The sequence below is a fragment of the Baudoinia panamericana genome (genome assembly GCF_000338955.1).
Source record: "Baudoinia panamericana UAMH 10762 unplaced genomic scaffold BAUCOscaffold_3, whole genome shotgun sequence".
In the NCBI taxonomy this organism is placed as follows: domain Eukaryota; kingdom Fungi; phylum Ascomycota; class Dothideomycetes; order Mycosphaerellales; family Teratosphaeriaceae; genus Baudoinia; species Baudoinia panamericana.
Window position 1 is genome coordinate 95059 of NW_006911259.1, and position 24312 is coordinate 119370.

The 24312-nt window shown below is 55.0% G+C and overlaps 13 protein-coding genes across 13 annotated transcripts; 6 read left to right on the plus strand and 7 right to left on the minus strand.

Annotated features, from left to right (window-relative positions):
* Positions 1-239: 239 nt before the first annotated feature.
* BAUCODRAFT_84254 (uncharacterized protein) lies at positions 240-2642 on the minus strand. The gene is made up of 4 exons (XM_007675602.1): positions 2245-2642; positions 1892-2143; positions 597-1841; positions 240-542 (listed from the first exon to the last, which is right to left on the minus strand). Exons 1-4 carry the CDS (start codon positions 2445-2447, stop codon positions 449-451), a joined length of 1794 nt encoding a protein of 597 aa, XP_007673792.1. The 5' UTR covers positions 2448-2642; the 3' UTR covers positions 240-448.
* Positions 2643-2782: 140 nt separating this feature from the next.
* On the minus strand, positions 2783-3854 carry BAUCODRAFT_102941 (uncharacterized protein; the record flags this gene model as incomplete). Its single annotated transcript, XM_007675638.1, has 4 exons — positions 2783-2993; positions 3055-3135; positions 3185-3292; positions 3351-3854. The coding sequence occupies 4 exons, from the start codon at positions 3852-3854 to the stop codon at positions 2907-2909; spliced, it is 780 nt and encodes a 259-aa protein (XP_007673828.1). The 3' UTR covers positions 2783-2906.
* A 126-nt stretch (positions 3855-3980) lies between these two features.
* BAUCODRAFT_375459 (uncharacterized protein) lies at positions 3981-4715 on the plus strand. Its single transcript, XM_007675639.1, has one exon. It carries the CDS (start codon positions 4107-4109, stop codon positions 4692-4694), a length of 588 nt encoding a protein of 195 aa, XP_007673829.1. The 5' UTR covers positions 3981-4106; the 3' UTR covers positions 4695-4715.
* Positions 4716-4944: 229 nt separating this feature from the next.
* On the plus strand, positions 4945-6706 carry BAUCODRAFT_102947 (uncharacterized protein). Its single transcript, XM_007675640.1, has 4 exons — positions 4945-5369; positions 5423-5469; positions 5523-6222; positions 6286-6706. The coding sequence occupies exons 1-4, from the start codon at positions 5052-5054 to the stop codon at positions 6559-6561; spliced, it is 1341 nt and encodes a 446-aa protein (XP_007673830.1). The 5' UTR covers positions 4945-5051; the 3' UTR covers positions 6562-6706.
* Positions 6707-6907: 201 nt separating this feature from the next.
* On the plus strand, positions 6908-9817 carry BAUCODRAFT_30880 (uncharacterized protein). Its single transcript, XM_007675284.1, has 6 exons — positions 6908-7260; positions 7320-7445; positions 7498-7572; positions 7624-8491; positions 8542-8817; positions 8890-9817. Exons 1-6 carry the CDS (start codon positions 7105-7107, stop codon positions 9546-9548), a joined length of 2160 nt encoding a protein of 719 aa, XP_007673474.1. The 5' UTR covers positions 6908-7104; the 3' UTR covers positions 9549-9817.
* A 624-nt stretch (positions 9818-10441) lies between these two features.
* Positions 10442-11859, plus strand: BAUCODRAFT_136882 (uncharacterized protein; the record flags this gene model as incomplete). The annotated part of the gene is made up of 2 exons (XM_007675641.1): positions 10442-10749; positions 10809-11859. 2 exons carry the CDS (start codon positions 10442-10444, stop codon positions 11857-11859), a joined length of 1359 nt encoding a protein of 452 aa, XP_007673831.1.
* Positions 11860-12654: 795 nt separating this feature from the next.
* BAUCODRAFT_375617 (uncharacterized protein) lies at positions 12655-14139 on the minus strand. Its single transcript, XM_007675642.1, has one exon. It carries the CDS (start codon positions 13684-13686, stop codon positions 12787-12789), a length of 900 nt encoding a protein of 299 aa, XP_007673832.1. The 5' UTR covers positions 13687-14139; the 3' UTR covers positions 12655-12786.
* A 521-nt stretch (positions 14140-14660) lies between these two features.
* BAUCODRAFT_375626 (uncharacterized protein) lies at positions 14661-16285 on the minus strand. Its single transcript, XM_007675643.1, has 3 exons — positions 15337-16285; positions 15027-15272; positions 14661-14973 (listed from the first exon to the last, which is right to left on the minus strand). Exons 1-3 carry the CDS (start codon positions 16181-16183, stop codon positions 14792-14794), a joined length of 1275 nt encoding a protein of 424 aa, XP_007673833.1. The 5' UTR covers positions 16184-16285; the 3' UTR covers positions 14661-14791.
* Positions 16286-17302: 1017 nt separating this feature from the next.
* BAUCODRAFT_65742 (uncharacterized protein) lies at positions 17303-18169 on the minus strand (the record flags this gene model as incomplete). Its single annotated transcript, XM_007675575.1, has 1 exon — positions 17303-18169. One exon carries the CDS (start codon positions 18167-18169, stop codon positions 17303-17305), a length of 867 nt encoding a protein of 288 aa, XP_007673765.1.
* Positions 18170-18926: 757 nt separating this feature from the next.
* Positions 18927-19262, minus strand: BAUCODRAFT_375822 (uncharacterized protein; the record flags this gene model as incomplete). The annotated part of the gene is made up of 1 exon (XM_007675644.1): positions 18927-19262. Exon 1 carries the CDS (start codon positions 19142-19144, stop codon positions 18929-18931), a length of 216 nt encoding a protein of 71 aa, XP_007673834.1. The 5' UTR covers positions 19145-19262.
* Positions 19263-21851, plus strand: BAUCODRAFT_375823 (uncharacterized protein). The gene is made up of 2 exons (XM_007675645.1): positions 19263-19562; positions 19617-21851. The coding sequence occupies exons 1-2, from the start codon at positions 19380-19382 to the stop codon at positions 21735-21737; spliced, it is 2304 nt and encodes a 767-aa protein (XP_007673835.1). The 5' UTR covers positions 19263-19379; the 3' UTR covers positions 21738-21851.
* Positions 21852-22093: 242 nt separating this feature from the next.
* BAUCODRAFT_65596 (uncharacterized protein) lies at positions 22094-23176 on the plus strand (the record flags this gene model as incomplete). Its single annotated transcript, XM_007675566.1, has 1 exon — positions 22094-23176. The coding sequence occupies one exon, from the start codon at positions 22094-22096 to the stop codon at positions 23174-23176; it is 1083 nt and encodes a 360-aa protein (XP_007673756.1).
* Positions 23177-23203: 27 nt separating this feature from the next.
* On the minus strand, positions 23204-24169 carry BAUCODRAFT_375716 (uncharacterized protein). The gene is made up of 2 exons (XM_007675646.1): positions 23579-24169; positions 23204-23522 (listed from the first exon to the last, which is right to left on the minus strand). Exons 1-2 carry the CDS (start codon positions 23979-23981, stop codon positions 23263-23265), a joined length of 663 nt encoding a protein of 220 aa, XP_007673836.1. The 5' UTR covers positions 23982-24169; the 3' UTR covers positions 23204-23262.
* Positions 24170-24312: the final 143 nt, after the last annotated feature.

The following is a 24312-nucleotide window of genomic DNA, read 5'->3' on the forward strand; positions in this document are numbered from 1 at the left end:
ACGATCTTCACCTTTCCGACACAATCCAACAACGAATCGTACCAATCGGACTATCACCGACGGCGATACACCATCAGATCAGGACGCATGGAGAAGTCTGCGACAACCCACCAGATTGGCCAGTGCACTACCGTCGCATACCACCATATCGGCCAATCAACAGAAACTTGGATCAGAGTCAAAGAAGGGTCTACACTAGCTTGGGAGAACGGATGTTCCTGAAGGTGATGTTCACGGGACTGGAGATGAACGTTGTGAGTAAGCTCGTAGCGATGCCGCGATTGTTCCATTGGCCGCTAACGAAGTTGTCCAATGCAGGCAGCCAACCGACTTTGGGTGGCGACAGGAGGCCGGCTCAATCCCAACATTTTCAAGTACAGAATAGGAGGCGAGTGGTAATACTATGCGGAATTGCATCTCATTATTGCCCTTCTCTCGTATCCTGCTTCTACACTTCAGATGGTATGATCGGCAGCGTAACGTAGTTGTCCATCCCAGCGCCAAAATGGATGTGATTCAACCCAGCAAACTTGTCAGGAGCTCTTCAATACATGTCAGTCATCAGCAGAAATAAGTCAATCGAATGAGGGACGAACCTGTCCGCAGCGCTGTCATGGACGAAAACGCCACAGCCTTGAGTGTCACCAGAAGCCACTTCTAAAATCAGTTTCCCTCCCTCCTCTACCACCACATTGGTAGGCCAGATCTCGACATCAACAGCGTAGACTTCTCCCGGAATGACTGGCAGGACGTCGGAGCTGGTGTAGTTCCGCTGGGGTAGCCACGGGCGGTGCTTGTAGTGATCTGGATCTGTCTTCCTTAGACTGAGTCGCAGCCATCCTTTGGTTAATGGAACCGGATCACCAGCAGTGCCGGTATAGAAGATCTCCTTGCCTTCCGGTGAGAAGTGCCGCAGAGTTAGGAAGACGTCTAGGTCCATAGGAACCGTAGGAAGGGCTGGAGAGGGGCTGACTGACACGTTCAGATGAGCGACGATGTGGCCCGTTACTTCCGTCTGGGTTGCGTACGGTTGAGACTCGAATCTAAGAGCATGAGGTTCGCCTATGGAGCCGAGAGCGTCGTAAGTCAGCTTGGAAGGCTGGCCGGCCAGCGGATGCTCCGAGAGCCTCATATCCGGTGTCAGATAAGACTTGGTATACTGCGTTCTCGCAATCGGCCACTCGTTTTCGTCACGTCTGTTGTACGATTTTTCTGCTTCGGCATTGTTGTAACCGATGTCGCCCTTGCGCAGAACAACGCTCACAGGCGGTACTCTGCCTTTCACACTCCACCCTTCTCGATCCTCGCCTTTGAGGAAGGCGTCAAGGAAGCTCCGCTGAAGCTCTGCCTCTTGAGGGTAATAGAACGGTAGATCGTGCCTGCCTGTGATAAAGCGCAAATACTTCAGGTCGGAACCAGCCCACCTCCAGCCCTCTACGTTTCCACGTAGGTGGAGGCAGATTCCTCCCCAATTGGCGACGCTCAAAAGCGGTACCTGGATATCTCCCATGTGATACTCCTTCGAGGCATAGTATGCGTGGTCCCGGTATTGTGAGGCTGCATTGTCAGAAGTCTGATCTCTTCGATTGGCCTCCAGCTCAGCTTCGTTCAGGTCACCTTCAATCGTGTCGGGGCCCCAGTTACGTGCTGCTCTTCCGGCTCGTCCGTACTGATTGGTGATAACCTGTCTGTCCCACCAAAACTTGATGAAGCCATTCGATAGAATGCCACCTTGCCTACATCGATCTCTGTAATAGTCTGACATACCTTCCCAAGGAACAATAGCGCAAAGTCCCTTAGGCTGACGAGCAGCTACACGCCATTGACTTCCGCCGTAGTAGCTGCGCTTCTTGTCAGCACGGATGTCGATAAAAGATGTCCACCGAGGTACCTTATCCCGAGTAGCCCGACCTTTCCCGAGGACCAAGGCTGTTCTGCCGCCCACTCAACTAAGTCGAAGAAAGCCTCGCTTGTCCCACGTGACATGGTGTCAAGGAGACCCGGAGATTGGCCAAGACCTCTTTCGTCTGCTCGTATGACAATATAGCCATTTCGAGTCCAGTAGCCGGGATCAGGAGTCTCCCATGCGGAGTGTGGCGAATGATGCTCAACATTGACCTCAGCATACGACTTCGGGTTAAATCTAAAGAAGTGAGTCTCAGTCAAGCTGACCAAAAAGTGGCTCGTGCAACACGTGTTGCTAAGCTCTAAATCGTGCAGTAAGTCGACTGAGCCTTGACTTACATCCCATAATGTATATCCTTGCCGTACGGGCCGTAAGTGACAATCACCGGATGCTTGGCCAGGTCGCCACTCAACTGCGGCCTGTAGATGTTGCATCGAAGCAATCCTTGCCCGGACCTCAGAGGTACACTGACGTTCTGCTCGAAGATGTACGGGTAGGAAGTAGTGTCGACCGTGTGAATGTCTCGTATTTCGTTAGGCATTGCTCCGGTCCTGTTGCTTGGCCTGCGGTATGAGTGGTGCAGCCAGCGAGGAGACTCGTGCGGCGAGGCAGTTCCTGTCGATTAGTATCTTGGTCATCCTGAATTCCGTTGGCAGATACCACTGTAGTCCCATACACACTATCGGTTGAGGATCACGATAGGACGAAGTCGGGCTCGGGACCACGCGAATGTATACTTATTCGGCACAATACCACACTGCTAACCTGGGGGTTATTGCGACGAATCGTGCATTGTCCACGTGACAACCTCCGCGAACCCCTGTACTGTACCCTAGTCCGACGGGTCCAACAGTGGACATTGGCCCCCTTGCAATGCAATAAGCAAGCTCTACAGTGGAATAAAATATCCTGTTGTATTGCTTCCATTCTACAGATATCAACGTACGGAGCTTAGTAGGGTCGCAGAACCTGAAATACAGCTGTGCAGCACATCACCATATTACAGAGAGAACCCAGCATCGATAACATTGTTCGTACCAGTGACGGACTTGCTGTTCGCTAGATATAAGACTTGCATGGCAACGTCCTGGAAAGGTGTTATAATCAGCGAAAAGCTGCTCTAGTCGGTACAGCTACTGCGGACTGACCTCAACGGCAACGAAGCGCTTCAATGAATTCTTCTCTTCCACCGCTCTGAGCTGGTCCTTTGGGAATTTGAGGCCCCAATCCTGCGAGTGTGAGAGCCTGTCTGGTCAACACTCTAGCGTATATACATACCGTGAGAACAACACCAGGCGACACCGAATTCACACGGATCCGAGGCGCTGCAATGACCGCAAGTGATCTGCATAGGTGTATCAGTGCTGCCTTCGACACTGCGTATGGCTACGTGTGTCACATCAGCATCAGTAAGTCGACAATGCCAAGTCCGTGTTCGACGCACCAAGGAGCTTCCACTAGGCTTCACGCCTGCTATGCTTGCAGTGCTAATGAATGCCCCTTCAGTAAGGTCGAGGTGCGGAGCACAAGCTTGGAACAGGAACAGGTGACTTTTGACATTGACGTTGAAACATCTATCCCAATCCAACTCATCCTCGGCTTGTTGCAAGTCCATAAAATCCGTTACCTTTGTCCAGCCCGCATTGGAGACAACAACATCCAGACGGCCCATTTCGTTTACGGTATGCCGGACGAGCCTGTTAATCTCACTTCGGTCCGCCATGTCTGCTTTCACTGCGAGGAACCGCCTTTGAGGATCTGTGCCGCTGGCTTCTAACGGTACCGGACTCAATACCTCCAGCTCATGTACAAGTGCTTCGGCGGCGTCTGCGTCTGAGCAGAAGTTGATAGCGACCCGCATTTGCGCATCTCGTGCCAATGCCCGTGCTATCGCAGCACCAAGTCCCTTTGATCCGGCCGTTACCAGAGCAACTCTTGACGTTTCCATGGTTGCAGAGCAGACGCAACAGGCCGGATTGCGTGCAATGAGAGGCTGCAAAGGGTCACAGGACTAAGCACGTCGAGAGTTGAGTACACAATATTGGGCTCGGCCCCACTGAGTCCCCCACTCGATCATGAACGTTGTGTTTGTCCCGCTGCAGACGGCACGGCACCCCAGATCGATCTCTCTACCTCTTGGTGATGAAATTACTTGCTCTCCTGACCTCACTCTATGGCAAGCAGCGTCCTTTGAGACAACATGGAAGACAATGGGCTTCGTTCACTAAAGCGAGTCATTACCGGACATGACACGAACGGGAAACCTATGTTCACGGACCAGCTCTCAGAGGATGTCGAATGGCAAGAGCTTGCCAACGGGGCGCGCTTCAGCCTTGGATACGCTACCACAAGCTCTCCGGTGAACATGGACCAGGACCAAGATCTGTCGACCTACGAAAACTTCCTCGCCGACTTGCCTGGTATCGCAATCCCAGGAGGCACAGTCTTGAGGATCGTCGATATGAAACCCGAGTCGTTGTCGCCAATGCATCGTACGGTTAGCCTGGACTACGGTGTGGTGCTCGAAGGCGAAGTGGAGTTGCAGTTAGACACTGGCGAGAAACGGTTGCTAAAGCGAGGTGACGTGGCGATCCAACGCGGCACGAATCATGCGTGGAGGAATCCAAGCTCGGATTCGTGGGCACGGATGCTCTACGTGCTTCAAGAGGCAAAGCCGTTGCAGTTCAATGGGAGGATGTTGGGTGAGGACTATGGGGAGGGCATGGACGATGTAAAGCCATCGACGAGTATACTCAATAATGTCTTGAGCAAAGCCGAATTGGCTTGAGTCTCTATGATGACGAGAAAGGACATGATACCTCGCATAGCTCAATGTTGCTTTGACCACGACGATTGATTCCTGTTCTGCTGCTCGTAAGATTGTAGGAAGGGTGCTCGACCGTCTTCTCCCCACTTCCCGGAATTGGAACTCAGGCCGACGGTGGTCAGGAAATGCTGACGAGACTGCTAGAAGTGGGGCCGTTGACTTTTATGTGCATTGTGGTGACTTTGCTGGATATCAAGAGGAAGATGAAAAGGCCTTGAATAGGGTCAAACAGCAGGCCTACCGCCCCGTTCATAAACGCTACCAATCCATTCACCGAGGGAGGCCACGGAGACAGAACTTCCTTCCGAACGCAACAATATGGGTCGCCGATACCTGAAACAAAGCGTTGCTCAGCCAACAAGCTCGGCTCAATCGACAGCCAACGTGAGCGAGATCGTGAAAGGAGTCATAGAAGATGTTCGGAGGAACGGTGACGCGGCAGTCCGCACCTACTCCGCCCGTTTTGACAAGTGGGAGCGTGCATCGTTCAAGCTCTCGCAAGCGGAGATCGATGCTGCTATTGCTGCTTGCCCAGCTCAGACAGTTGAAGATATCAAGCAAGTGCAGGCCAATGTCCGGAGGTTCGCAGAAGCACAAAAGGATTCCTTGAAGGACTTCGAGTTGGAGACGCAGCCGGTGAGTTCTTACCAGTTACCCCGTTTTGGCAAACGGGATGTAACCATTTGCAGGGTGTGTTTCTTGGACAGAAGAACGTACCGGTCAGCTGCGTTGGAGCGTAAGTGCCAATGTACGGTCTTGCATGTCCTAATGTGCGCCTGACTTGCCTAGCTATATACCCGGCGGACGATATCCGCTTCTTGCGTCAGCGCATATGACCATATTGACAGCAAAGGTCGCAGGGGTGGGCCATGTTATAGGATGCACACCACCCACTGCGGGCAAAATACCTAACGCTACGGTAGCGGCTATGCATCTTGCCGGTGCCGACGAAATCTTCATTCTTGGCGGTATACAAGCTATAGCCGCTATGGCGCTCGGTACGGAGACGATGCGCAAAGTCGACTTTCTCGCAGGTCCAGGCAACGCTTTCGTGGCAGAGGCTAAACGGCAACTGTTCGGCTCGGTGGGTATTGACCTCTTCGCAGGGCCTACCGAAATCTTGATCGTGACAGACGAGACGGCGAATCCATTCACGGTCGCCACGGATATCTTGTCACAGGCTGAGCATGGAATCGATTCGCCTGCCGTCATCATCACAACTTCCACCAGTGTCGGAGAAGACTCCATGAGGATCATTGACGACCTACTGACCGAGCTTCCCACGGCAGACATAGCTGGTAGGGCGTGGAAAGGTTTGGGTGAAGTCGTAGTGGTAGACACGCTGGATGAAGCCTGGGTACTGGCGGACGAGTACGCGAGCGAGCACGTGCAGATATTCACTCAGAGGCCGCGAGAAGCTCTGGAAAAGATGCGTGCATACGGGGCGCTCTTCTTGGGTGAGAAGACGTGTGTCTCTTACGGTGACAAGGTGTGTATACCCCCTGGGGTAGTGGTTCATTGTGAAAAAAGAACTCATAAGACTCGTCCGTAGGTGATCGGAACCAACCACGTGCTACCGACCCGGAAAGCAGCGAGGTATACCGGTGGACTTTGGGTGGGCAAATACCTTCGCACGGTGACGTATCAGGAAGTGCGTAGTGAGAAGGCTAGTGGCGAGCTCGGCCGGCTTTGTGGGCGTGCAGCTAGAGCAGAGAACTTCGAAGCACATGCACGGTCCGGCGATCTGCGAGCTCAGCAGTATTTGGGGGATGAGTGTCGGTGGATTCAGCTGCATGGTGAGCGCCAGCAGGAGCAGGCCAAATTGTAAGTAGTAACACCGTAACTGCGAACGCTCATCCAGAGGCGCATCACGTCTAACGCTCGCTCGGCGTCATCCCGCTGTCATTGTGAGTACTTGTGCGTTTAGGTCGTTCAGGCGCGCGATATGACGCTGGCCGCGACGTAGACTGTGTGTCGAACGGGCTGTCACTCTATAGCTGCATCGAGTGAAGTCCTGGATAGACACGCAGCGGCTTCGGCCCGACAGCTTCTCCGGCGTGTACCCCTAATCGAAACCGCAACGGCGAATGCATAACCCCACTTTCCCCACTCATGCTCCGAACGTCAAAGCGCATGTAATGAGCGGTCCCGAAAGCTTCCACCTCCTCCGCAACCACTCAGCACGGTGGAGCAGGTATGCGATGTCGTCTGGTATCAATATGTATCGCATCTCGCCTTGTGCTTCGCGATGGCAAGCCTCTGGAACTCGTTTTGCGTGGCATTCCCGCAAGAGACGCCGCGGCATCCGCCATAGTCATAACCCACTATTGGTAGCGCAAATCCCTCAAGGCGAGCGACGACGGTGATTACGATGGCACAAGCAATCGAGGTCAATGGAGTCAACGGAGTGCACAGGCCATCGTCGGGTTCTAAGCGCAACCAAGGTCTCAAAGTCCTGATAGTGGGCGCAGGCATTGGTGGTTTGATTGCAGCGGTCGCTCTGCGGCAACAGGGACACTGCGTTGAGGTGAATATAGACCAGCTTAAAGACCTAGGGTACATTTCTCACCAGTCATGGCTGCGCAGATCTACGAGCAGTCAAAGTTCGCGTCAGAGACCGGCGCAGCGCTACACCTGGCACCCAATGCCAATGGGATCCTCAGGCGGTTAGGCATCTTCGCTGAGCATTTCGGTGCGAATCCAATGGAGAGAGTGAGTGACCACGAGAAAAGCTTGCGGTACAACGTTCTGACTGAATCGTTAGCTTACAGAGTATACGGCCGGTGGCGTGAGGAAAAGATCGATGGATCTACGGGAGGCGAATAAGCAATGGCAGCATGTGAGGTATACTTTCGCGGGGTTGGCCTGATCTATCACTGACCCATTGTAGCCATGGCTGCTCGCTCCTCGCATTGAGCTCCACAACAAGCTAAAACAGCTGGTGAACTCACCCAAGCCGTCCAACGAGCGGACGAGAGGATCAGTTCGACTTCAGCTGTCTGCGAGAGTAGTGGAGGTTGACCCTGCATCCGGCCGTATTCGCCTGGAGGACGGTACGGAAGTGGAGGGCGACGTAGTCGTTGGTGCTGACGGTGTGCACTCCGTTGCACGCAAGTTCGTACAGGGTGGAGATGCCGAGCCGTTTTGTGACGGAAAGAGCGCCTTTCGCTTTCTCGTCCCGCGACAGCTGGCTTTGGACGACGACGATACACGCCCACTGGTGGAAATGGAAGGCGAACTATCCATCTGGTACGGTGCGGATCGCAGAATCATCATGTACCCAACTTCCGACAATACTTCACTCAACTTTGTGTGCATCCACCCCGAAGCCGAGTCTGCAGCGGATGCAGCAGATGCAGGAGGAGATTGGAACCAACAGGGTAATCTGGAGCGGATGCTTGCCATCTACAGCACCTTCGACCCGGCATTGCTCGACCTACTGCGGAAGGCCAAGCGGGATTCGGTGAAAGTCTGGAAGCTTCTCGACATGAAAGTTCTTCCGACGTGGACTTGCGAACGCCTGACGCTGCTGGGAGATGCCGCCCACCCATTCCTGCCACACCAAGGCCAGGGGGCCGGAGTAGCTATCGAAGACGCTGCTTCTCTTGCTGTTGTACTGTCTGAAGACCTCCTCCCGAAGGACGTGCCTGCGCGACTGAAGCTGTATGAGGAGACTCGCTATGACAGGGCTAATCACATTCAAGAGTTTTCCCGCATCATTGGCAAAGACTTCAAGGAAGGACAAGACCAGCCGGATAGTAAGTTCTCATGCATGTTGAAGAAGTAACAAGGTCGCTGACAATGGTAGTGTTTGGCTTCACGAATTTCAACTTCGGTCACGATGAATGGGATCACTCGACACAAAGACTTCGGGAGTGGAGCTGGAAACGTAACCCGCACGTGTACTGGCGCATGCCAATAGCCTTCGGGCCCATGCCAGGTCCGCGACAGACGCACTTTGGCCTTGTGCGAGACGGGTCCAGGTCCACCTTCACCACGGCATCGATCAAGTTCAAGACGTCCCGGACGTTACTGCAGAACCTCTTCCCGCCAATGCGAAAAGGCTGGCGGTTTCGCAGCCCAGGTAAGCATGACACCCAACCCATCACACTCTCCCAAATTTTGACCGCTGAACCCTTTGCCTCGACCGAAACAGGTACCGTAGCCTACGCCTCGTTCTCCCAGACAACCCTCAACAAGATGGAATGGCTAGGAGGATCAGGCTACAACCACCTCGGCCTCTACATCCACGGCGTAGAGTATGTAAAGGAAAACGGCACAGTCTACAGCGGCACCTACCTCCCCATCCTTTACGAATCCCTTACCGATCCCATCGTCTCCGGCCGCGAAGAGCTGGGCATGCCGAAACTCTACTCCTCCATCGACATCTACCGCCGTGCGACCTCATACCGCATCCGGACCGGCTGGCAAGGCGCGCTGTGGGGGAATTTCCACCTGCAGGAGCTCGAGGAGATGGACACCGCTGCTGTCACTGGCAGTATCAGCGGGGAAGCCGACGACGGGATCTTAGCTTATAAATACATCCCCAAAGCTGGGAGGGCGAACAAGGGCATCGCGGCGGAGGAACACGTCACTTTCGACCCGTTCGCCGAGGCCGAACCGAAGCCTCGCGTGCTGAGGTATTATAAGGCGAACCGCGCGAGTTTCGAGATTGACGCGCTGGACTGGGAGCAGCTGCCGACCATGCACCATGTTGTTTCCCGTTTGGCGGAATTGCCGATCTATGAGATCGTGGGCGCGAAGGTGGTGGAGGGGGAGGGTGTGCCCGATGTCTCTAGTGCTAGGCCTGTGTGAGAGTTAGCCGGTAGGTTTACGAACAGTGTTAGCCTTCCGCCGTCCGAAGAATGCGTAGCCAAGGAGGATTGCGAGGCCGGGATATCAAGCGGGTGCTGTGGCGCGCCTGAGCTCCAGCTACTAGATTCCGGCGATCGTTGCTGGTGTTGAGTGATGCGGGCAGGAAGAGCTGCACTCTTTCTTGTATGAGTAAGAACTATGAGCTCCGGACTCTGACTATGACAATTAAAAGTCGGTCAACGCGGCCATAGTTAGCTGTTCACCGAACGGGCTCCTGTTATGCCGCCGTGCTCACATGATCTGATTTCATTTGGCGCCTGAGGCAGGCTTGCGGCGAATGCAGTCGGCGGAGATGACAGGACAAGACCGAGCGGACCCCTTCACATGCTCTGCGCATGCGGCTATGCGGTAGCGGGTGAAGCTAAGCAATTCGTTCTGCTGCACGACACCAACTAGATCGAATGGCGTAAGACAGCTCCCCATCCGACACTCCCCAACACTCCAATCATACGCTGTTGACAGACACACCCTCCACCTCCACCACGCCTATCTTCTGCAACATTCATGCCGCTGCCGCACTAACCGCATGCATGCCTAATCACCACCACCCACTCAATCCTCCTGACTCTGTACAACTGCATACCCTACCCACCCGACACCACACGCGCGATCCTTCCCTACTACCACCCGACCACTTCCACGACGCCGACAGTGCCGCCTCCTCCGCCGACCTCGTTCACGTGAGCAAGGACACTTCCAGGCAACCGAGTCCGTTTGAGAAGCTACCCCATCCTGATCGTTACTCACGTGCGGGCGGTACTGTGTCGGGCACTGCGGATCACGAGAGAGAGGCAGACGACAGCGACTTGGACGACGCATGGGACGACCCCACCATGCCTTCCGACCTCCGACGACACTCCCTCCGCTCCTCCACCGGCCCCAATGGCGGCGCCCACTCTCCCCTCTTGTCCGGCGACAAGCAAGCCGGCTACGAGCAGGCCACATCGCCTACACTGACCACCCGACGGTCAACACGCTTTCATGAGCGAGATCCGGAGGAGATGGCGAAAGCCGCGACGCGAAAGCGGTACACATACGCTGCCTGCTTCTTAGCAGTCAGTCTCGTGTCCTTTGCGGTGCAGACGGAGACGGCGGTGTATATCCAGCATAATTTGCGTTGGAATAAGGCGTATTGCATGCTGTAGGTTCGCAGACCTCCACCTTCAATGTGGAATTATGCAGGCGCTGACGATGTATTAGATACTTCACGCACGGCTCCTGGGCCGTACTTTGGCCAACTCAACTATTAATACTCCGGCTACAGAAGTGGCACCAACCCTGGCCAGCTTTCTGGAGACGTCACGTTCAGCTCATCCGCCAAACCGCTCAGATGATCGAACATCGATCTTTGGAACTTTCGCCAGTCCAACAAAAGAAAAGCCCATTGCCATATTTCATCCGCACGACCGCGTTCGTAACCTGCGCCCTCACCATCGCAGGCGGAAGCTGGTACGTCGCCGTCGACCTAACCACCGCCTCCGACCTAACAGCCATCTACAACTGCTCCGCCTTCTTCGCCTACGCCTTCGCCGTCCCCATGCTGGGCGAGAAGCTCAAACTCTCCAAAATCATCGCCGTCGGCGTCGCCATCGTAGGAGTACTGGTGGTAGCCTACGGCGACACCGGCACCCCGAAACACGGTTCCAAATCCGGCTCCGGCACCGGCGGCATCCACGCCCCGGACGACGAGGAAGCGTCCAACCGCACGCTCGGCAACATCGTGATAGGCGTCGGGTCGGTGTTGTACGGTTTCTACGAAGTCCTCTACAAACGCGTCGCCTGCCCGCCCGAAGGCTGTTCGCCCGGTCGCGGGATGGTGTTCGCCAACACTTTCGGAAGTCTGATTGGATGTTTCACCCTCCTCGTTTTGTGGATCCCGCTCCCCATCCTGCATTTCACCGGGTTGGAGCGGTTCGAACTCCCGCGGGGCGAAGCGGCGTGGATGTTATGCATCTCTGTCCTGGCGAATGCGGTGTTTTCGGGCAGTTTCTTGGTTCTGATTAGTTTGACGAGTCCCGTGTTGAGTAGTGTGGCGGCGTTGTTGACGATTTTCTTGGTGGCGCTGTGTGATCAGGTTTTGCCGCCGCCGCTTTATAGTCCGTTGACGGGCGCGGCGATTGCAGGGGGTGTGCTTATCATTGCAGCGTTCATGCTCCTGAGCTGGGCGACGTACAAAGAAGTTGGTGAGGAGCAGAAGAAGCACGCGGAGGAAGTTGTTGTTGACGATGACGAGGATGAGGACGACTTTTAGTAGCCCTTGACAAGCGGAGCTTATGAGCAGAGTGCACCTTGCAGGGGAGCTACGGTCTATATGCATATGCATATGCATAGGCTTGGGCTGCGGGTATGTGGTATTGGCGAGGCGCTGGTGGGAGCGCTGCTTCAGAGCCTGAGACGGAGTCGGCTGGGTGAACAGCACTCCGCTCTGGCGAGCACTGTGTTGCACAATTCGACCTCGAATGAGGGACGCTACACGGGACGCTACACACTGGATTTCTGGTTGCTCGGTACTGGTGATCAATCTTCTGGTCATGATCACCCAATGCGGAGCCAAGAAGGAACGTCCGAAACAGCCTGGCTTCCTGGATCGGGCAAAGTGAAGGGACTGGAAGAGCCCAGGCCGGTTTGTGCAGGCTGCCATCAATGGGTCCTCCGGATTTTTAGTCTGTGATGCGCAGGATACCTTCCAGCTGCACAATATGAATCAACCGACAACGTACCGATGGATCGATGATGAGTCTGAGTCAATCACCTCGAGGCGCCTGCTGGCTGTGCTGCGCTCGTGAAGTTCAACTTGCAGAGGACAGGGGCGTGCTTCCTCATGCGGACAAGGAAGACCAAAAGCTACCGAGTTGCTTAGACGACTTCGTGACGCGGCGAGGACAGTGTACTGCACGCGCACTCACGTGCTAGGTGGCACCCGCGGCACATCTGCTGGAGCTGCCGACATGCTAGAGGGACTGGGCCTGGGCAACCTGGATTCTGCCGGTCTGGTCGGTAGCATCGCTGCGAGTGGCGGGTTGAGGCCTTTCACCACCCGTATGCGTGGAATACCGTCGCAGCAAGTCGTAAACAAGCACGTGCAGTTCCACAGAAACCAATAGAGCGGAGCTGCGTGATTAGCACGGACGATCGTTTAGCTTAAGCAGTAACACTAGACTAGATCCAGCAAGGCTATTCAGACGGCAGTGTAGACAGCTGAGCCGTCGGCACCACCCATTCGCAGCTCAAATCCGACACACAACTCTCTGTTGAGCATCTCTTCCATCCACCATGGCGAGCGCGGGTAACCACGTACCACCACCTCTTCCTCCTCCTCCACCTCGTACACCGTCCTCTCCTCCCCACTCCCGCACCACACAGCCCAGATCTCCTGCCCAAGTGTCTCCAAAATACATCCGCGTGCGACGGCAACTTCAATCTCAAAGCCCACAATAGCGTCCAGACGCTCAATGCCGAGTATACCCACGTTCGCCGGATCGACTTCCACAGAGCGCCAAGCGCTACCGCGAAGGGAGCCATTACGCCGGGCGTTGCACCAGTTGAATCTTATAACATTCCGTTGGCACCAGCGTTGCTGCCCAAGATCGGTGGAGTGACGGCTTATATCTAGATCGTAGCGAACGAGGTCGCCGTCGTCGTGGCGCGTCAGCTTGATCTCCGGATGTGGATGTGTGGGGGGTAGATGCTGCCGGAAGCGTGCTCGTGCAGCCGCGGTGAATACACGGGCATCCTCCTGTGCTTCGCGTAGCTGCTCTGAGTCAGCGTGGAGAGAGTGGTGATGTGGCCGAGTGTTGTGGTATGCGAAGTCGTCTAGTCGCGGGTCGTGCTGCTGATGCTCAGACATGGCAGCGCGTTGCGCGATGTCGCTAAATACATCGTCTTGTGGATCTCGCATTGCGGTATCTGCGTACTGCGGCTGGTCTAAGACGGCGCTAGCAGCACCCTCTGTCGCAGTAAGCACGCTGGGCGTTGCAGACATCGATTGTCCGAGACGCATGAGCATTCGGGTTGAGTACACTCGCGGCACTTGTGTGGTTGCACTGCTCTGCTCCAGTCGCTGGCCTACCTCCGCCATGGTCGAATCATGCCGCACGGCAAGAGATGAACCTGTACTTGCAACACGGGCAGAGCGAGTCGGTGTGGTAACGTCTTCAGCAAGCACCCGCCTATAACCGTCGCCATCCGGAGCGGACAATGTTACTCGCTGACCGGTGTACTGAGTCGAACTTCCGCTCTATGGAGCACTCGCAAGCACCTCGTCAATGACGGAGTTGGTCGGAGATGGGGCCGAGTCGGGGTCGCCTGGAGATGACACTGGGATCTCCTCTGGATCCAACGTCCGATAGCCTTGTGCGAGCTGTTGGCTGTATAGACTTAGCTGTCTGTCCAAAGCCCTGATGGTCGCCATCTGGTCCTGTGCGTTGGATTGTGATGGATGAGGCGGACCGCCGGCAGATGGTGTAAAGTTGTTCGCAGCGATATGATTTACAGGGCGCGTGTGCAGCAGCGAACGTGAAGTGTAGGCCTCAGTATCCGCGTCGATTCGTTCAATTTCGCCTAGCAGTATTGCCCCACATCGACGAAGATCGCGCTCCTGAGCTTCTACAAATCCCTGTATCGCGCCGGATGTCGACCTGCATCTGGGAGCACTCCAAACGCGTGCGATTTGTGGTGTCCATAGCAGAGGTAGGCTGCCTCCTAGCCAGACACCCCACGCCCTTTCCGCGCTCCGCCGGTCATACATCTGCTGTTGTATAGTGATGATCTGCTGCTGCACGTATTGTATATCACTCAGACTGCGGTAGAGTCCGTGACGGTATACCTGAGCCTGCTGCGACACCGCTGTGTTGCGCGTAATATAATCGTGGCGCCATGCTATGTCGAAGTGTTGATGTACATGTGATGGTGTCTGCTGCATTGGCTGCTGATGTTGCACGTCGGAAAGTTCGAACGTCCCTGACAACGAAGCTTGTCCAGGTACTAGAATGCCAGTTCCAGGCCGGCGAAGTGTATGGTAAGACAGGGGCGAAGCATCTTGGCTTGCTGCAGACCTCTGCACATTCCATACTGGCGCACGCGATGGCGCGACCGTCTCCTCGATGCCGTACGAGGATTGCTATTCCATCTTAGGACTGGTGCACTGGCTCCGACAAGGATCCGAGTAGGTGGCAGAAGCTCCCTCACCGCGTGTTGAAGGCACTCGGAGCAATTGCCACAACGACGATGAAGCTCGAAATGATAAGCGTAAAAGCCACGATAGAAACGAGGATAATGCTGCCACGAGAGGCGGGAAATTTGCCGCGAATGACGTAGTGCTGAGACTCGAAGTAGCGATGGAAGCCGATCAATAAGATGAGGATGGCTGTTTAGCACGTTAGCGGAGGTCTGCGATATCGCGGTCGACGAGCGTCTCACATATGCCTAAGAATGTCGCACCCAGCGGCTTGCCAACATGCCGCAACCGGTGCTGCGTGGCCGGCGATGCAGATGCTTGAAGCGGTTGTTGGTGTGATTCTGACGAAAGCTGCGATGATGACGATGCAGAAGAGTTGCCTCCCGAGTTACCTTGCAAAGAGGTGTTGAGGCGGAAGAGCTGGGTGACGGCAATGCCAATGGATGCGAAAGATAGTGAGGTACGAAGCCAAGCAAGAAACGTGCGTTCTTTCCGACGTTGTGGGTTAGCCCAGAGCATAGCATGAACGATTGGCATTAGGCAAGAACGTACCGAGTGCAAGATGGTCACGGGCTACACTTCCCTTATTCTCCAGCTCGATACTGCCATAATTCTCGACGAACAACTTCCACCAGCTCTCACGCTCTCCACCATTCTCATCTTCAGCGCCAGCTTGCGTTTGCTGCTCTTGGCTCGGACCTGCATTCTGTCCAGCTTTACTTTTGCCGACGGCGCTAGTCTTCCGTTTCTTAGGACCATCTGCCCCTGCCTCTGGCTCCTCCGATCCGCCGTCATAGCCGGTTGCGCCCAGAGCCGGCTCGTCCTCGTGCTGCTCACCAGCAACAGCCCCGTAACGCAAGGAGCTGCGGCCGGAACTGATACGATCCTTCGGAAAGATGGCGGTAGTCTCATCCGCACTGCTTTCGCCTACATCTTCAGATCGATTGGCCCGCCCTTCTCCGTGCGGACTCACGCTTGGCGACTGTCTACGATCCATCAGATAGCTGCCGTACCCGCCACTGCGATCTCCCTTCGGCGAGGCAAGTTGCGGCGAGAAAGTCACACTACGTGTACGCTCCGGTGGTGGACGGCTGTTGCTTCCTAAGTGCTGCTGAGCATGCGACTTCGGGTCATATGTATAGGGATCACGTGGACGCCCTTCTGTCTGCTTGTTCCAAGGGTTGACTTTGCTTACCTCGCCGGACTTCTTGGACGAGTCTGGGGAGGAGGAGTAGCTAGGGACGGATGGCCGGCTGAGATTGGCATGAGTCCGTTGTGCTGGATCTGCCGGGCCAGGTCGAGGTGTGGTCAGGGAGTCGTCCGAGTCTTCGGACGCAGGCACAGAGTGTGACTCTGACGCCGTAGAATTAGACACTGGCGAGCAAGGCAAAGGTGCCATTTCGGCACTTGCACTGAGCTAGTGGAGCTAGGCAATGCTTGTTGGAAATGTCGTGCTCGACCCTAGGCGATCCGTAAACACCAGCTCTGATGAGCGAAGGTTTGGTGCTTATAGCTTCGTTCCCATGGTTCCACGAGGTAAACAGACCCCTGCAAGCCTTCCTTATCAGCTTATGGTATCGAACCTATACCAGGAGTAGTGGCTATGGCTAAGCGACAGTTGCAAGCACATCGCGGTCTGACGCAATCGTCCAGGTGGGTCACTCAGACGAGGTGCAGCAACAGCAACAGCACAACGATGGAGGGTGTTGTGCTTTGGCCAGCACTAGAGATTGCGTGCTGCAGTAGAGCATCCACCAACGCAGCCGACAGCTCGGAGGCTTTGCGGGGCTGTTAACGCCTTAGGCATGCAACTAATGTCACGTGCCTTGAGCACCCAACACTGACCCCCGCATACATGTACGCTGCGCCGACCAGCCACATTAGATATACCTGCACACACTGATCTCATTCGGCCTTTGACAGTGACCTGATGCTGAAATATTCGGCTGAACGTCCCGAGAACGTTATAACTTGTGGTTGCCCACAATGGATATACACTTACATGGCGAGGTCATAAGTTGAATCCTCACAGTCGCTAATGGGAGTAATTACAGCCTTTTCTCTATCGGCAAACTGTAGACGAACTTTGTCTGGTTGATCGCTCACGCTTCGTCTCCAGTGCTGTGTACTTCGAACAGTCAAACGAAGACAACGAGGATCTCCCAACGGTGACCGCGGAAGTATGCAATCAGGTACATAACTTCTTGGAGCTTCAGAGAGGAGAAGTCTGCTGTGGCTATGGCATCCACTGACACAATACGTCGCTCTCGGCTCGCTCACATCGAAGCCGGTATGGCGCCTGCTTAATGTTACCCAGAGACTGACCCGTTGCTATCACGAGCAGGATAACAATCTGCCTAATCAAGTTTTCAGGCGACGCGACGTAGCTCGCCGCTGGGCAGCAGCTGCCTCAACTTGAAATGACTGCCCAACGATGTCGGGGCGTGGCGCCGGAACCTCCGACTATGGTCGCATTTGGTTGTTCAGTAGTGCTTCAGAATGGAAGCATGGCCGCGCATCATATACGAGCCTTCAGCGGCGTAAGCTCAAAGACATCCCAGAACTCCCGTCCGAAGTAGCACCTCCCCAATGCCTCCATCGACCGTGGCAATGCCCATATCTTCTCCTCCCGAATCAATTCATGGACCCATTGAGCCTGCGGTAACGGCTGCCTGTCCGCTTCATCCGATCCTTCATTCTTCACATCCGCCCAACCTGCAATCAAACTCCACCAATCGTACACGAAGCCGTCCGTGAGCATCCAGCGTTGCCCCTTCGCAGCTTCCCAATTGCCAACCACGGCGACTATCGCACGAGCAACATCCAGGCCATGGATCATGTGGAGACTCTTCTTCGCCCTTACGTCTTCTTTGGTCTTCGCTACTCGCTCAACCCAGTTCTTCGGTTGCCGCTGCCCGCCCCAAAGCCCAGCAAGATTCAGGACGCAGCCACCCAGCCCTAGCAACTCGTCCTCAGCAATAGCCCTGCCATTTTCTTTGTCATACGGACTACGCCGGGAGACCCACGTCGTCTTTTGTGCGATCTGCCAAATACCCGTGCTTCCGAGCTGAATGAAGCCAATGCTATCAAGCTTCTTGCCGTGCACCTTCTCGTAGCCGTTTACAATCTTCGAGCTCTGGCCATGTCCTTGTAGTGGGAAAGTGATAAGTACATACTTGGCTAAAGGTAAGCGAGAGAACTGGTTTTGCTCAACGTTCGCCGAGTCTTCCTCCGAATCGAAGGACCAAGCCAAAGTAGATGCGCCGGCTACTTTGCGGCCGTCCCTAGTGGTTGCCCCGAAGGAGAGGCGGCGGGCTTGTAAGAGAGGAATGAGGAAGGTGGCTGTCCAGCCTGCACCAAGGATGAGGAGATCGAGCTCCTGCATGTTGAGCTCTTGTGGTATGAGGGGAGAAGTGGAGGTTTATGATCGTCCAAAACAAATCACCTACCTGCGGCGCTGAAGCTTTCTAACCCCGCCTGGGCTCCCGCTCCGTTTCCACAATTCTCGACAGTGCGTTGAAAGCCCGGGCCCAGGTCATGAGTAGCCAGTCACCAGTGGGATCCCAAGGACTATGTCGACGAAAGTACGCTGGGTTTCGTAGTTGTATGACAGCCGTTGAAGGGCTGCGGCGGGCGCCTCGCGAAGAGTGAAGCCGGTAAGTGAAGCCGAGGAAACTGACGGATCCGGCAGTAGTGGACGCCACTTATGCGATGCTAACCGTTCAAGATCCAATCCTCCTGCGATCTACTGATCCGCTATTGGCTCGGCCTGTAACCTCGGATTGAACGTCGTTGCAGCACGGAAATTCGATGGCAGTTTGAATGAACAATCACGGAGCGTTGTGGCAATAGCCTTCGCACAGTCTTGTTTGCGTGCAGTCGTTAGCAACCGCAAAAGCAAGTACATGGAACTTCAGTCAGGTGGCTGACACACTGAGCCACGGGAGCGGCAACTCCCATTGTCGGCTCGTGGCACCGCTAAACATCTGACAAAGACAATCAAGCCCGATCCAGTAGGATTCGTCTGGCCGCATTTCTTCGTTGGTGCTTTAGGATGCGCGCTTGTGCCAGAAGTGTCTCATCTGAAACGAGAGAGTGGTTGGTTGCTCTAGCAGATACACACTCTTCATGGTACTCAAAATGCTCATGCTAGCTCGTGCTGTTCCAAAAACCTGTAGTACATGTAACCCGAATGAGGCATCGCGTGGGAACCTAAAGTGCCCACCCTCCACCAAAAGCATAAGCCACCCGGAGCGTCCTCACTAGCTGCATGTTTGGCATGGTTCCTAGGAAGCGTGCGTGCCTTACGTTCGTGCTCCCACGCTCGACATGCCCGCCTTTCGTCCTTGATGTCCCTCATCCGTTTTTGTGTTTCTTGTGTTGATCGTCAAGCGTTACTGCGGTGGCCGAGCCTGCGTGATTAGCAAACGACGACCTCTAACACTCCGGTCACGGCACCTTGCAACGGTCGTGGTCAGTGGCTGACTGTTCCGTATGATCACTGTGGGAAGACCAGCGAAAGCACATGGCTTCTTTGACAGGTCCTGTTCAGCGTTGCTTCTTCTTTCAACCGTGACAAGGCCAGCAACCTCACCATGGCTGTGAAAGCAGAGCCTCCCGAAGGGCTCACTTTGCATGGAGTCGGCGATGGCCGTGCAGACTCCAAGACAAGCTCTCACGCTGCTGTCGTTTTGAAGCTAAGCGACGACATTGTGGACGATGTGAAGAAGGCGTCTAGTGGCAGGAGTCGCCTACAGTTCGAGGCTGGCAAGACTCCCGTAAGGCACTATTATCTGCTATGCTTAATAATTGTGATGCTGAATACCTCGTAGAAGCTGCACATAGGAGGCCGAACGATAGATCTCCTGCTCTCCAAAGAGGCTTTTTGCAACGAGCTGTATACCTCCACGGTTGGTGGCTCGCTGTCCGACCTTACCTTCTCCGGCGTTATTAGCCACCGAGCTGTGGTGAACCAGCGTGAGCGACGGTCGCAGAGCCAGGACACAGGCACAGACGAGGCACTGGCCGCCTTGCGTAGTAGTATGGCATCCTTCGAGCAGGAGAAGCAGGCCAAGCAAGCGAACATCAGCGGTGATGTACTGCCCATGCCGAAAAGCCGCTTCGAGGCCGCGAAGAAGAACCGACGTCTGCTGTCGGGAAGCGGACACACGCCCCTCAGCGGTGCTGCTACACCTCCATCCGGTACGGCACTGACTTCTTCGGGTCTGAGCGAGGCGGAGACGAGGTTGCAGGCAATGCGAACTCCCATCGTGCATCTTCTTGCCATGAGATCTGCGACGATGGCGGAGATTGCTACTAAAACGCACATACCGAAGGAGGAGTTGACAAACATGTTGCAGAAGACAGCAAGAGAGGTGGATGGGAAATGGCAATTGACAGATAGAGCATATAAGGATCTTGACGTGTGGAAATTTGGATATACCACAAAGGAAGACAGACAGGCGGCGATTGACAATGCTGTGAGGGCATATGACAGGCTTAGGATTGGTAGAGATGAGAAGATCTGGCAGAAATTGCTGCCGCAGAAGGACCGAGGAAAGGGAATCATGTTGTCGAGGCTTCACCTGGGTGCGAGAGGAGGCCTCACTCCCAATCCAGCTGCTGCGTCGCCAATGCTGCGGCCAGAAGCAGCTCTAGAGTCACAACCGGCAAGTGCGGCAAACACCCCACGATTAGGTGCGTCCACACCAAGAACGGCAGCATCCCGACCCACGGACGTGATGAAGCGGCTATTGTCGAAAGACCCGAAGAAGGCTCGTGCAGTTGAGGAGGCGAGGGACAAGAAGCGGAAGGATAGGGAGGCAGCTCGGGAAGCCGCAGCTTCGGATCGGGAAGGTGCGAAGCCCGCGAAACGACAACAAACGGCCAAGTCAGCCAACCCGAAGATCAAGTCTGCAGAAGTGGTTCACTCTTCGGACGATGAGAGTGGCGAGGAGGGCGAAGTGAAAGACGATGGTGTCTCACGGGTTGACTCCAAGCTGGGCAATGATGCAAAGAAACTAGCAGGAGTTACTGCAAACGCGAACAGACCAGCTACTCCATCAACACCACGGAAAGCGGCTGCAGACCCTGCGAAATCCATTGCTTCGCTTGCCAGCAAGGTTGGCAAAGCCTCACCGGCGCCTAGTGGCAAGCTCACTCCACGTAACGCGACTGGACTCTCTGCGCCCGACTCGCAGCACAAGAGCCAGCGCAGTCCCCGGAACTCTAACAGCAGGCCTAGCGTGCCTTCTCCATTGGGTGCAGCAAGACCTCGTGGCTCATCCGACGTGTCTGATCGTCCCGTCAACGGCCAGCATCGCAGCCTGCTTAGTGGTGGCACGCCTCGCAGTTCGGGCGTTCCTAATGGCGCGAGGAAGCGTCAGGATACAGTGACCAGTACTATCTCTGGCGGGTCGTCTTCGGGATCTGATCAGAAGCCGTCGCAGGCGATGGCGACTCACAAGCAGCCAAAGCCTGAGGCGAATGGTGTCTCCAGGGTCTCAACGGTGAACGGCATCACGACTGCCGCTGTCAACGGGGTAAAGCGCAAAGCCGACAACGCCACACCTCAGCAAGACACGCCCAAACACCGGAAAACCGAGTCGTTATCATCACAATCGCAGCAATCTCTGGCTGCATCGATAGCCGTCACATCATCAACCCCTCGCACTTCACCAGACGGTACATTCGATACCGGGAGCAGTAGCGACAGTACCGCGTCGGTCATCGACACAATCACTTACACGCAGGGCGTCAACTTAGCTGAGAAGTTCAGGGATGTCTACTATCCTGCTTACGCTGTCATGTACGATGCTCAAGCAGCGAAGCAGGCTAAGGGTGAGAAGATCAGCAAGGACGAGCGTGACCGCTTGTGGGCGATGCACAATCGGCTGGTGCAGATGAAGCGAGAGATAGAGACTGCGAGTCAGAGGGAGCACCAGGACGATTGAGATGCATACTATCTTGCCTAACAATCAATGTCAGGATACCATCTCAATGCTTCTAGTGCACAAATTCTTTCATCAGCTTGCGCATAGCCGATGCCGGTTTCACATCGCACCCCACTCCACTGCTTTCCCATGCTTGGACATTCCACCTTACAACGCAATACTAACAGTTGTCGCCACGATGCTCATGTGATAGCCCTAATATGATGTGATGATTTTGTGCAGACCCAATGGTTACGTTGTCCGATGATGTGAACGTGCCCATGACGATAGGGAGCGACACAGTGAGAAGATGCTCGACATTGACTGGACACTTTCTGACCCGTAACCAATCTCAATCATCCAGTACCCTACGCAATATGGCAAGCACGACAAAAGCCAGGCTCGCCATAATCGACGACTACTTTGGACTCGCGCAGCAGCACTTTGACCGCATCAATGGCATTCAGATCGATACATACTCGGAGACACTGGATCCGCTAACATCATCCGGACTCGATGCTCTCGTCAAGCGCCTGGAACCTTACCAGATCATCTCATCAATGCGTGAGCGGACACCTTTTCCGGCAGAGTTGCTGAAGCGGCTACCGAACCTCAAGCTTCTACTCAATGCCAGTGGTCGCAACAACTCAATCGACATGCAATGTGCATCGAGCCAAGGCATCATTGTGACTGGCACGAAGGGTGACAGGCCAACGGACTCACAAGCACTGCAAGCACTTCCGGATCTGCCGCCACCGAAAGGACACAGCTCTGTCGTGCAGCATACATGGGCTATGCTTCTGGCTCTTTGCAGCAGATTAGCAGAGGATGATCGTACGCTGAAAACGCAAGCCAAGATCTGGCAAACGGGCCTGATGGTACCTATTGCTGGCAAAGTGCTCGGAATCGTTGGGCTCGGCAAACTTGGTATCGGTGTGGCCAAGATTGGGGTGCTGGCTTGGGGCATGGATGTTGTGGCGTGGAGCGAGAACCTGACGGAAGAGAAAGCCGACGCAGCTGCTGAGAGCGCTGGCTTGCCGAAAGGAAGCTTCAAGTCGGTGACGAAAGAGGAGCTGTTTCAGCGCTCAGATGTCGTTAGCTTGCACAACGTATTGTCCGCTCGAAGCAAGGGGATAGTGGGTGTGCAGGAACTATCGTGGATGAAGAAGAGCGCCATCCTCGTCAACACCTCACGCGGCCCGCTGATCGACGAACAAGCGCTCATTGCCGCGCTCAAGGAAGGTGGAATCGGTGGCGCAGCGCTCGATGTGTTTTGGGAGGAGCCGCTGTCGCCGGACAGTCAATGGAGGTCAGTTGATGAGTGGGCGAAGAGTGGAGTACTCCTCAGCCCGCATATGGGTTATGTCAATGCGGGTACGATGCACAGGTGGTACCAAGAACAAGCGGAGAATGTCAAGCGTTGGTTGAAGGGTGAGGAGGTATCTAACAGGATGAACTAACCACCTGGTGACTGTTTGGTGAGGTGCCGGGCTATCTGATTCCGCTGGCGTCGCCCTCCTCCGCTGTTGAAGACTAGCATCAGCTGTTAAGTGGCAAGCTTCGCTTTGCCGCCCATGATGGGCGTTGAGCGCACGTCTCGCTTCATTGCCACCGCACCGTCTTCGCCTTCAGCGATCATACCGGCCTCGTAAAAGCCGTGTGTCTTGTACAGAAAGTTGCCTTCCTTGGACGCCTCGATGTACGCTGGCAGGAAAAGCTGATCGGCGAGGTCGCAGCCCCATTTCACCATCATGGCACCCGCGCCCCGGCGGCGGTATGCTGAGTCTGTGAAGCAGATGTGTAGGTCTGTCGAGCTGATTAGTCTCGGTTGAGATCGTATCGAGTGAGGCTGGAATACGTACGAACGAATGGCCCCGGATTATGTTTCCGCCTTGCCTCGTTCATGTTACCGAGTATACCCAAGCAAGCCTCCCGTTCCTTGCCGTAGACGTTGTCTGGTGGTCTATCGGCGTTTCGATCGCCACCAGGGCCGTTCGTGAACACTCGCCAATCGCTACCTGCGACAAACTTACCAGTTTCGGTGTCTTTGACACCTATCCAGACGTCATTAGGGTGCTCGTTCGCTTCATCCACCAGCCGTTCAATGTAAACGTCGAGTTCGTCTTGTATTAGAGGCGTGGAGCAGCCCATGAAGATCTTGCGAATGAACGGTGGGAAGGCATCGTACTGTAGCCGCGTGAGTGCTGCAATCTCGTCTTTGGTGGTACATCTGACCAGGACGAAGGGCGCGTCACTGGCCGCCATTTGTGCGGCGATGTGAAGACTTTGTTGGGGATAATGAAGAGCAATCCCATCGTCGCCAGGTGGGACGTCCCTTGGTTGGAGTTCCACCAGCCCCACAAGCAGCCTGAATAGTATACTGCTCAATCGAGCGAGAATGCAAACCTGGAGAGTCTGGAACTGGGCGATAAGAATGACCAGTCAGCGGCATGCACGCAATGAACTGCTATCTCGCATGCAGTACCACACTAAGCGAACGTCGAGGCGACCGTTTCGATGTGTGGTGCAATGAGCTGACAATGACTATGTGCAGCCAGGACCAGACGTCTGAAAGTGTACGTATATGACGCTCGGA

Excerpts from the sequence above, each read along its gene's own strand:
- BAUCODRAFT_84254 (XM_007675602.1), bottom strand. The coding sequence starts at position 2,447 with ATGCCTAACGAAATACGAGACATTCACACGGTCGACACTACTTCCTAC. Across the intron at positions 2,144-2,244 it reads AAGGATATACATTATGGGAT|ATTTAACCCGAAGTCGTATG; the intron begins GTAAGTCAAGGC and ends TCACTTCTTTAG. Across the intron at positions 1,842-1,891 it reads GTCGGGCTACTCGGGATAAG|CTACTACGGCGGAAGTCAAT; the intron begins GTACCTCGGTGG and ends CAAGAAGCGCAG.
- BAUCODRAFT_375459 (XM_007675639.1), top strand. The coding sequence starts at position 4,107 with ATGGAAGACAATGGGCTTCGTTCACTAAAGCGAGTCATTACCGGACAT.
- BAUCODRAFT_102947 (XM_007675640.1), top strand. The coding sequence starts at position 5,052 with ATGGGTCGCCGATACCTGAAACAAAGCGTTGCTCAGCCAACAAGCTCG. Across the intron at positions 5,370-5,422 it reads TCGAGTTGGAGACGCAGCCG|GGTGTGTTTCTTGGACAGAA; the intron begins GTGAGTTCTTAC and ends AACCATTTGCAG. Across the intron at positions 6,223-6,285 it reads GTGTCTCTTACGGTGACAAG|GTGATCGGAACCAACCACGT; the intron begins GTGTGTATACCC and ends ACTCGTCCGTAG.
- BAUCODRAFT_30880 (XM_007675284.1), top strand. The coding sequence starts at position 7,105 with ATGGCACAAGCAATCGAGGTCAATGGAGTCAACGGAGTGCACAGGCCA. Across the intron at positions 7,573-7,623 it reads CGAATAAGCAATGGCAGCAT|CCATGGCTGCTCGCTCCTCG; the intron begins GTGAGGTATACT and ends GACCCATTGTAG. Across the intron at positions 8,818-8,889 it reads CTGGCGGTTTCGCAGCCCAG|GTACCGTAGCCTACGCCTCG; the intron begins GTAAGCATGACA and ends CGACCGAAACAG.
- BAUCODRAFT_375617 (XM_007675642.1), bottom strand. The coding sequence starts at position 13,686 with ATGGCGGAGGTAGGCCAGCGACTGGAGCAGAGCAGTGCAACCACACAA.
- BAUCODRAFT_375626 (XM_007675643.1), bottom strand. The coding sequence starts at position 16,183 with ATGGCACCTTTGCCTTGCTCGCCAGTGTCTAATTCTACGGCGTCAGAG. Across the intron at positions 15,273-15,336 it reads CCGTGACCATCTTGCACTCG|AACGCACGTTTCTTGCTTGG; the intron begins GTACGTTCTTGC and ends AACGTCGGAAAG. Across the intron at positions 14,974-15,026 it reads TGCGACATTCTTAGGCATAT|CCATCCTCATCTTATTGATC; the intron begins GTGAGACGCTCG and ends CGTGCTAAACAG.
- BAUCODRAFT_375823 (XM_007675645.1), top strand. The coding sequence starts at position 19,380 with ATGGCTGTGAAAGCAGAGCCTCCCGAAGGGCTCACTTTGCATGGAGTC. Across the intron at positions 19,563-19,616 it reads TCGAGGCTGGCAAGACTCCC|AAGCTGCACATAGGAGGCCG; the intron begins GTAAGGCACTAT and ends AATACCTCGTAG.
- BAUCODRAFT_375716 (XM_007675646.1), bottom strand. The coding sequence starts at position 23,981 with ATGGCGGCCAGTGACGCGCCCTTCGTCCTGGTCAGATGTACCACCAAA. Across the intron at positions 23,523-23,578 it reads TAATCCGGGGCCATTCGTTC|ACCTACACATCTGCTTCACA; the intron begins GTACGTATTCCA and ends TCAGCTCGACAG.